The following is a 10991-nucleotide window of genomic DNA, read 5'->3' on the forward strand; positions in this document are numbered from 1 at the left end:
AATGTAATAACACTTTACCCACAAATGTTACAACACCCACAAATGTAATAACACTTTACCCACAAATGTAATAATTTCACCCACAAATGTAATAACCACTTTACCCACAAATGTAATAATTTTGAATCACCCACAAATGTAATAATGACTTTACCCACAAATGTAATAAATTTGAAGGGATATTTTGTCGAATTTGTTCAAAACTAAAACCCTGTAATAAAGCATGGGTATAGCGCGCAGTCTTTACCCCAGACCCGGTTATTTCAAAAATTTAAAAAATCTTCAAAACTAAGACCCCATAATCCTTTTCCTGTGGAATAACATGAGAATCGAGCGTAGTCTTTCCTCCAGACCCGGTTATTCAAAAGTAAAAAAAAATTTAAACTAAGACCCCACCATCTTCCAAACTAAGACCCGGTAATAAAGCATGGGTTTAGAGCGTAGTTTTTCTTCCAGACCCGGTTATTTCAAAAAAATTATAAATCTTCAAAACTAAAACCCCATCATCTTATTCCTGTAGAAGAACTTCTTCTTCTTGATTTGATTTTGTTTGGCAATCAGTCACAGTTGACTATTTTTGCCACACACTATTTTATGAATTATTTATATATATACATTATATGTACAATTTCATGTCATAAATGACTATTTTTAGGATTCTTTCTCTTTCCATCCCCTTTCCTTCCGCTTATTTTCTTTTTAGACTCTATATATATTTGTTTTCTTTTTTTTTAGAGAAAATTCAATAAATTAATAAATTTGGAAAGAGATGGCCTAGCCTAGCGAGTTGTACGTACTTGTGTTTACGCGCACGTACGTGCGCGTTCACATACCACCTCTCTATGCACATGTGTACTTCGCACGTACCCCCACCCTTTTCACAATGCCATCTTACCAGTCTTTGAGGTGCATTTCGCAGACTTTCGGTTTTAACCTAGGTCACTCCGGCATAGGTGAGGGGGTGCCAGCTGGCATGTGATGTTGGAGGCGATCACCGAATTGTTAGAAAAATTAAATGGTCAAATTAGTTACAAGTATTGTGGGCTTTATTGGTGCAAAAAAGGGAAAAGAGAAGAGAAGAGGAAAAAAAAAGAAAAAAAAATCAATTTAATGGTTTTGATACAGCCGCTTTGTTCTTAAAACGAAGCGAACTATTGCTTTTTGTTTAATTATTTCTGAAATTTTAAGTAGTGTCATGATTTCCTGTGGATGTGATATATGTGGAACGTTGTTGTTGTTGTGTTGTTGTTTTAATTTATAGGCGTTTTTCATTCAGAAGTGAATATTTACGCCTCTTCTCTCAGGATTTTTATTCCTTTAAAATTAGATTTACTTTTTTTGATATATAGATTTGGATAAATTGGATTTTTAAAAGCTAAACTTTTATTTAAGGATGAAGAATTCAGTGGCTGGCGAGCAAAAGGCTTATCGGCTATATAGGACGCCCAAGGACCAACTCGGACACGGTACGTAGTGACAAGCTTCTCAACTCAGCCTAATGCTGAGCCTAGGCCCTCCGACGTCCACCAATATGTCTAGTCGTCTCCATCGTGTTTCTTCAAAATTTTGACCGAAAACCAAAAAATAAAAAAAAAACAGATCATGATACATGAAGATTTTAAACGTTAATATAGACAGTTCTCTCTTCTAATTTCTTTTTTTCTTTTTCTTTTTTTTTCTTTCTCACTCTTCTTCTTCATGTACATGTATACTCACTATAAAAAGCGAAACATATTGGGCTCAAATAATTATGTGCGGTGCAAGGTGGTTAGTAGGGGTACAGGTGTACCCTTTTAGATCTAACTACGAAGTTAACCAGAGCCTGTTGGTGATTAATATCTGTTGATTTCAGGAGTATTGGGATTAATTCTTCGTTTTCTATTCCAGATTCTGTTATAAGCATGGCTCTCTCTATAAGAAAGAGTGGGCACTTACATAAAAAATGTTTAACTGTTTCTTGTTGGTGCTCACAGTTTGGACAATGACCTGTCTCATGTTGATTCAACTCAAAAAGATTATTATTTAAACCTAAGTTTCCCATTCTTAGGCGATGAAGAATAGTTTCATGATATCTGTTGTTCAGGTAACACACAAATGTTTTTGATACTAGAGTTTGCGTTTCCCGTAGGGGGGATGATGTTTCATTCCATCTTTTTTGCCATATCTCTATGTAGTATTTCTTTATAACATAATTTGATTCTGCTCTGGTAAGAGCGTTGTTGATTTCTATATTTTTATTTAGTCCTGCTTTAGCAAACTTATCTGTTATCTCATTGTGTTGTAGACCACAATGACTGGGAATCCATTCGAAATAGACCTGGGTGCCCTTGTATTTTAGTTGACTACACAGGGTTAAAATTTCAAGAATGAAAGATTCGTCTTTACGAGATTCTATGGCCTGGAGTGAACTCAAAGAATCAGAAAAGATGACTGCCCCGGTGTAGAGTCCTGGGAGTTGTAATAGCCATGTCAGGGCAAGTACAATTGCGGCCATCTCTGCTCTATAAGACGATGTGTAATTAGCCAGTCTCTTAGATTGAGAAACATCATAATAAGGTACATGAAATGCAGCAGCAGCAGAGTCTTTATCTGGCGATCTTGATCCATCTGTATATATGTGTAAATAATTTGTCCATTTCGAATTTATCAATTCTAGGGCTGCTTGTTTTTGGGCAAAACAGATATCTGTTTTCGTTATTACCTCTTTTAGCTCTGATGACACATGGGGAGGGAGTATTTTCCAAAAGGGTGTGTTGAAAAAATACTTCATTGGATCTTCTAGTATGTAACTGAATTTTAATGTACAATCCTTGGTTCTACGTCCAAAAGCTAATCTAGAGTTAGTACCTCCAAGAATATTAAATTGCCAACAATCTTTCACATCTTCGTTCAGAGGGTGTTTGCGCATACTCTCGATTCGTTTTCTTAGTTTAATTGATAACATTTCTCGCCTTAAATCAAAAGGCATTTCGCCTAGTTCGACTTGCAGCGTTTTAAGGGATGTACCTTTCCGAGCGCCTGCACAAACAAATAACGATTGGTACTGAACTGAGTTCAACATATTTTTTGCGCTTGTCGTAGCCGAGTTGTATGCTTCGCAACCATAGTCGATAATTGATAGTATTAATGCTTTATATATCATCACTAGTTCTTTAGCATCTCCAGACCACTTGGCGTATGCTAGACTTTTGATAACATTAATCCTTCCTTTACATCTTTTACTAATATCTAATAAATGAGGTCTCCAAGTCATCCGTTTGTCAAATGTGACGCCGAGATACTTGTGCTCTTTATGTGGTGTCAAGTTTTGACCTCTTATATATAACTCGTAATTATCATCATTTGTATTGTTCGAAAATAAGATAGGAGTCGTTTTCTCTACCGACATAATAAGTCCAAATGGATTGAGCCATGAGTTCAAGGAGTTTAGATATTGTTGTATGTTCTGGATATTTTGTTTTACATCATGGCCTGATTCCCAAATTACGATGTCGTCTGCATAAATCAAGCTATGTATATCTGGTCTCAAAGGTATGTCACTTATCATTATATTAAAGGAATAGTTGAGTGTTGGTCAATACTCACATTAGCGAACGAAACTATGATCTAAACATAAAAAAACATACAATAAATGTCTAAGAATGCATCATTGAAGATATAAATCCGAAATATTACATTAGAGTGAATTTATATGCAAAAAACCTGTTCGACTGCAAATGATTTTATTTATCAAAAATTTTACTTTCGAGGCGTGTTCAGTGTAATTGTATAGCGCCACCTCTCGGTCAAGCGGCAGCACACCGTGAATTTTCGCCAAGACGACGATCGGATATGGGCGTGCAAGTAATATCCGAACCATGTCTATAGCGCGCTGACTGATTTATATTGTACACATTATGGTATGCGAGGCCTGCACATAATTGCATGGTCTGTGGTACTGGTAGCGCTATTGTTTTTGAGCGCGATATGCGAATACTGTATGTGTATGTAGTGCGAGTACGCTCGACCTAGTGTATGTGTATGTATTGTACGTCGTATGACCCAGTTGATTACTTCTCCAGTGTAAAGAAAGTGGCTTATCTATCAACCAATATGTGAGACAACGCAAGGGCAATTTTGTATTTCGTTTGTAGGAACAAAGCTGTGGAATGATCTCCCAGATGAAATTAGATTAAAAACATCGAGGTTATCTGTCCACCTACCTTCTATGTAAATGACGTGGGCCTTCGTTTTTCCTTTTATATTACTTGTCTTCCTTTTATAATATGTGAAGAGTTTCATTCCAAAAGGAGCCAAATCCACTTTGGGTACTTCTGAGTAAATTGCCTTTTTTATTTCTCCACTTTCCCTTTAGCCATGTATACCTTCATGTTAAAGGTGTCACCCTGCATGGACCTGATTATCTGCCAATAATGATAAGAAAAAATCTTCCCTTCGGCTTTTCTGATGTTTACTAAATTTTTGATTTTTTATTTTCGTGGATTTAGCTCCTTTTGGAATGAAACATGTTATTGTACCTAAAAAATAAAAAATAAATCATATTTTCTCAATAAAGTCACTGAAATTTTATTCAAATTTAGCAGCAAACCTTTCCTTTTAAATAATAATAGTGAAATCACACATAAATATAACCTTTCGAAAAGAAAGTAAACAACATTATTACAGTTTCATTCCAAAAGGAGCTAAATCCATTCAATTCCAAAAGAAGCTAAATCCATGTTTCATTCAAAAAGGAATTACTAAATCCACATTTTTTTTTAGGCACATATCGCACGACAACCAAATGCCCTAAGATGTTGATACCCACTTTGATAGAAAAATAAGGTTTTACAAAATGGAAAAATACTAGAAGAGAAAAGGTAAGAAAGAGTAAAGACGGATTGAGGACGGTAAACCCCAAACAAGAGACTCAAAAGATCTACCCCAGAATCCTCTCACCGGCACCAGAGTTGCCTAGGCCAATGATGGCCGAGAAGATTGCGCAATGTACCGCGCCGGTCTGGCAGGAAGGTGCCAATTGCGGTGAGGGGTTTTCATGGACCAGTAGATCTGAGATTATATTATCCAAAAAAAAGAGATGAATATGAATTGACAAATAGTACCAAAAATAGAAGAAAAAAAAGAAATAAAGTGAAAGGCGTAAATATTCTAAAAAAGAATGAAACGCCGATAATACCAAACAACAACAACAACACAAAATCTAAAAATTTGATAGAAATCAGAAATAACTGGTGGATTTTTTGTCTTATCATATGTTATAGGTCCAGAGCGACACCTTTAACATATATAACAACATGAAGGTACATGGCTAAAGGGAAAGTGGAGAAATAAAAAGAAATAAATTAAAAAAAATATTAAAAATTGTTGTATCAGTATACTATAATGAATAACAGTAGTGAATTAATTTAACATCTTACTTGATTCATACTTGTCCATAATGCAGTGTTTTTCAGTATTGTTATTTTGGTACTGCATGCAATTGTAAAGTTTAAAAAAAAAGTGATTGTAACTTCTTGTAAATAAGTTGTGTTCTACAGTGCCTGTGTATTGCATGACCTACGTCAGTACGTGATAACTTGTAAATGTGTAAAGACATAAGATTTTAATATAATTATAGTAATGCTAAAATGAAGATACATAACATATTTTATGGTGTACATTGAAAGCTTTATTCGGCCATAACTAACAGTTAAATTTACACAACATTATTGAGATGAATACAAATTATAATTGCTGTACTGAAGGCAATATTTAAACGTGATGTTGATTTCAACCATTGCATACAAACAGATCATGTGTATTAAAAAAGGCACATTTTTATTTAGCATCTATCGCTATGACAACTTTAACCGTCGTCATTAAGAAGGAGCAATATACTTTATTTGTATACCACGTCTTGTTACTTATTAGTTACTGCTTATTTATATACATCTTATCTTGTGTCTTTCATAAAAACTTGACATACTCTATAGGCAATGTGTAGATAAGTTTACCAAAGAAAAGTATCTATAACAGTAATGTTTCTACGCGCTTGACAAATATACTATTACCCCGGTCATTTGATTCAGTGCTTGCCCGCACACAATGTTTTGACTAGTACGTGATCATACAAATTTTGCCGAGAAATTGCCTACTAATTGATATATTTGGTAAATTATTATATCTATTTGGACTTGATAGATATAACGCATGTGTCGCGCACTTGTGCGTAGTCCCATATACATCTTTCTGTGTACAGTGCTTGTAACTTTACCAAGACTGGGCCAATTTTTTTATCATTTCGATGATTCTAGAACCTTGCAGTACACACCAAGACTTATATGCTAGATGATCAACCTTTTCTGATCGATTCCACAACAATCCTTTCACAATGCAGTCGCATGACCATAACTGGTTTTATCTTTTAAGTTTCACATCTTACTTTATATATAAATGCTTTAAAAATTGTCTGAGTGATTCTTTTCCTTAATTGGTACGAGTATACATGTATACATACTCCATATCGATCTCAAATCCTGAATCATATCAGTTTCAGCACAAAATTAAGTATAGTTAGGTACATATATGTCTTTCATCTTCCCTAATGCTCGACTATGAATATCACCTCAAGTGATTAACATCCAACATAAGGTTTTAAAAAAAAATAGCACAGACATTTCAAAACTGGTCATGTCCTATACGCACACAAAAGACAATTCTGCGTTGTGTGTACTGAGTTTCATATGAATCGATCAAACTACTTCCAATAGTTTGCTCACATACTTATTTTACACACTGCACATGCATTGAGTTTTATACTGTTATTATAATGCCTCATCAAAGATACCAAAACTATAAAATTGCTAAAACTTGGAAAGAATATGCTCCACAAGATTATTAAAACAAAATTGTATTCTTTGTGCAAAGCTTGGTTACCATGGAGGTACCTTAACAGACAGACACAACAAATGTGTCTTGCACACCCTCGGGTCAATCGGTATACCAAGTTTTATTACAATTTGCAAAAAAATTGGAAAAAATTTGACCCAGTTTTTTACAATAGACCAACAGAAAGACTCGCCTGCCCAACTGTATCCTTATTCCTTTATACACCCTTTCAAACTACAAAGTAGTTACAGGCAGCATATCTCTTGATGGTATAACCTTGAACCGCAATACTTTGGCGTTGAGCTGATTCACGTTCATTGATTCAAATGATGCATGAAACCAACTGTTTTGCTGTCTTGTGATCATTTCTCTTTTTTGCTTGCATTATTTTAGTCACATTGATTGCATTAAACAAAAAATGAAGACTATTTACAATAAGATATTCTACAAATCTTTCTTCTGTCCATGTTGATTTTCAACAGGTTCCGAAGTATAGTCTTTTTCATGATCGACTGTCACCTCAGTTACATGCACAGTCACTAAAACCAAACACATTGTTGACTCATGGTTTGACCTCTTGGCTGTAAATTTTATAATTACTACCGTAACTTCTTCAAGGAATATAGGTTGCCAAATAGGTACAAATTGAAATATCCACCATTTCCACATGAGCAAGCACTGATTTTATCACAAATTATGAATTGTATAAATCACATAGAGCTTTTATACACTGATGTCACAATTTGTCTTTTATATTCCTACATTTCTTCCATTTGTAAACTTGCCAACCTCTTATTGTAATACAATATACAAGTGCCAAGCATGGTGGCTAATCTAGCAACAATAACAATTTATTTCTGGTACATGTATATCATGTGTTATGTGATTTTTTTTCTCCAGATAACCACATCCCCATGATCCCCAGGGACACTCTAGTATCAAGTTTGGTGGTATTTTGTCAAAGGGTCTCTGACATATCAAGAATACATGCTCGTAATGCTAAGCCATGCAATCTTTCACCTCCGGACCACAAAATCATTAGCAACCAAATGAGTCCAAAATGTTAAGTTCCAACCAATCCTCAAGATAGCCTAAAAACATGCCACATGGACAAATTAAATCGAGGCGATTAAGAGTCTTGCATGCAATCATGCAACAATGAACCTCATTTGACCTTTGACCTACTTATGTGACCTTCAACTCCAGAATATCATGGAGGCCAATAAAGGGCATCTACCAATCAAGTATGGTTACAAACAGATGCAGGGTTGGAAAGTTAGCAAACCTAATTGATTTTTGCAGGTAAGATTTCACATTAGACTTCATTCAAATTTGTGTACAGTCACGGAGGATGGACGGAAGGACGCCATTTGGATCCCTTAGTCTCTGCTCGAAAAAAAGCAGTTCTCAAGTCAGACAATCCCAAATGTTCACTACAGAGGATTACATGGATTTCTCTAATCGGCCTAGTCTCCTGGCTAGGATCACATCAACTTGTGGTGGAGGAAATGGTGCAAGCCGGGGCCTTGTGTGTCTAGGGTCATCAGGGAGCAGAACAGCCTTCGAGAACAGTGGTCCTTGGTCCTGTTCTCTGCGTTCCAGTATCGCACCGATGAGTCCTTGTACATACATGTAGGGGTAGGTCTTGGGGACCTTCTCCTTCCGGGCCACGTAGTTGTTGGCACGCTTTGACCATACTGCAACATATCTGTATCATAAAATAAAAGAACATGCAAAATGTAACAAGTTGCATTATATGCACACTCATTCTTGTCAATTGGAAATGATTCATATCTCTTAAAGATAAACTTGAGTTCTGGTAAAAAAAGAAAATGAATTCTCACAGAATCTAACGAAACTTACACTGAATGTTCAAGATTACAAATAAATGTCATGTGCCAAACAATTTTGGAAGAAAATGTATACTGGCTGAGTAATGAGCATAGAAAGATAAGGAAATCAGGGTAGTACTAGCCCCGACAGGCCGACACCATGTGTGTTGTCCCATATACATCTTTCTGTGTAAGTGATTGTTACTTTACCAAAACTCTGCCAAATTTATGATGATTTTGATGACTCCAGAACCTTGCATTACACACCAAGTATATTATTACACTGAATCCAAGTCCGCATTTAGGGTCCAAAATCAGCAGCATGATTGACAAACCATCAGCTTACAGTCCGTCATCTACATAATTTAGATGTGCGTCGTGTACAGGGACAACTTCTTTAGATGACGTCATATTTTGGCGATTTAAAAGGGGCGTTCCCAGGAAGGACAATTAGATATTTAATAATTTCCCCAAAATTGATAAATTTCATGGGAAAGAACTGCCAATTCGGATTGCCCTGTCCAACTACACAGGGAAAACAAAAAATCAAGTTTTTTTTTTTTACTCCACCCACTTTGGATTGCCTTGTCCATCTAAAAAAAAATGTACAAATAAAAATAGGAAAAACAAGAAAGAAAAGAAAACCTTTTTTTCTTTCTTTCTAATTTCCACTCACTTTGTATTGCCTTGTTCATCAATCTGGTCGGGCCTGTCCTTGTGTGCCATGTAGTCGATGACCGCAAGCAAATTCCTTGCCCGGTTTGCTGGGTAGCTGGATGGATAAGACAAACAATTGGTATTACCACTACCATGATGAATGAATAGTAAATGCTTTAGATAAATCTCAGACTCATTGGCCCGTAGTCACAAAGGAGGCTTGTAGGAGGTTTGTACAAACCATGGTTTGACGATGGTTTACATCTATGGAATGCTGCTCGCATACCGTAAATTGTAAATTAACATTGTTAACAAGTATGGAGTTTACATTCCTTCTCCATCAGTTTACAAATGGCATTCCATAGATGTAAACCTTGGCCAAACCATGGTTTGTACAAACCTCCTTTGTGAATACGAGCCATTCACTTCAGTTCTGGATTTGTGTTGTAAATTATTGACTCTTAATTAAAGGTAGTTACATTTCCCTGCTACAACCACTCCAACTTGACTTAACATCAGGTACCAACACAAGTACGATACAAAGTCTGCTGTTTCAAGACTCTGCATGCATCCAAAAGTGATTTCAGCATTTATATAGATGTCATTCATAATTTCTCATTAACTTTGCTATTTGCTTCAAAATATGATATTGTAACTGTAACCGTACTGTAATGATATGTTTCAACTTTTCCACAATCTTACTTCAAACATACAAAATGATACTAAAAATACTTACTCAAAGGAATACCGCTTGGAAGCATACATCAGTATATGGTTGTGGAAACACTCGAGCATGCTGGTGTGCCTAAGGAATTATGAAAACAAAATAAAAACTGATATAAATGATAGGGCATTTCATTATTTTCATACCACAAAATCAATATTGAAAATCCCATGTCATACACATGAGCAAATGAGATGCATTATCTTGACTTGCTGATATGTCCCAATTTTATAGGTCATAACCGAAAAAGAGCTCAATCTTGCAAACATGTACATAATGAACGCATTCTCATTAAATTCCTCTCAATTTACAGAGCCTTTCGTACATGTATACAGAATCCTACCTGAAGCGAGCAAATCAGCAGAGTAGGCCAAGTTCTCCATGAATTTGCGGTCAAAGGTGACTTGTACTATTCACCTGCTAATTCCCCTACTGCTGCTTGGAATTTCTTCGCTGGGGATGGATTGTGTTGTCTGTTCTTCATATCTGTAAAAAGTGAAGAAACGAAAGTCATTCACAAAGTAAAAAACATTCAGATTTTAAATCACCAAAAGAAATTATTTTGAAGATGGCATTCTCTAATAATTATCACAGCTAGCCAGATTTGGAATTTGCATGACTAATAACTGATGCATTGGTTCTCTGTCATGTATGTGAAGTTGAGACACTCTTTGGTAGAGATAAATATAGACGAGACAGTCGCATCTCAAGCAAGCTATAGTATAACCTTGTCGACTTTTAAAAAGAGCAGGATGTTTACCCGGTTGACTAGCCCTGCACGTCATCATTACAAAGAAAACTGCAGTTGTAACGAGGGACATTAAAGGTAGGGTCTATTACAAAGTTTTGGGAAATTTTGAAAATTGGGTGGATAGTGATTCTTTACAATTTTGATATATTTGGATGCCCCT

General features: G+C 35.7%; 1 protein-coding gene across 1 annotated transcript; it reads right to left on the bottom strand.

Moving 5' to 3' along the window:
- Positions 1–6579: 6579 nt before the first annotated feature.
- Positions 6580–10773, bottom strand: LOC115922637. Its single transcript, XM_030981860.1, has 4 exons — positions 10424–10773; positions 10093–10161; positions 9376–9471; positions 6580–8575 (listed from the first exon to the last, which is right to left on the bottom strand). The coding sequence occupies exons 2-4, from the start codon at positions 10149–10151 to the stop codon at positions 8311–8313; spliced, it is 420 nt and encodes a 139-aa protein (XP_030837720.1). The 5' UTR covers positions 10152–10161; positions 10424–10773; the 3' UTR covers positions 6580–8310.
- Between the last annotated feature and the right edge of the window lie 218 nt (positions 10774–10991).

This window comes from Strongylocentrotus purpuratus, unplaced genomic scaffold (genome assembly GCF_000002235.5).
Source record: "Strongylocentrotus purpuratus isolate Spur 01 unplaced genomic scaffold, Spur_5.0 spur5_scaffold_12, whole genome shotgun sequence".
Classification (NCBI taxonomy): domain Eukaryota; kingdom Metazoa; phylum Echinodermata; class Echinoidea; order Camarodonta; family Strongylocentrotidae; genus Strongylocentrotus; species Strongylocentrotus purpuratus.

Coding starts and splice junctions, on each gene's coding strand:
- LOC115922637 (XM_030981860.1), bottom strand. CDS start 10,151: ATGCTCGAGTGTTTCCACAACCATATACTGATGTATGCTTCCAAGCGG. Junction 9,472..10,092: donor TCCAAGCGGTATTCCTTTGA/GTAAGTATTTTT, acceptor TTATCCATCCAG/CTACCCAGCAAACCGGGCAA. Junction 8,576..9,375: donor GATGAACAAGGCAATACAAA/GTGAGTGGAAAT, acceptor TTTATGATACAG/ATATGTTGCAGTATGGTCAA.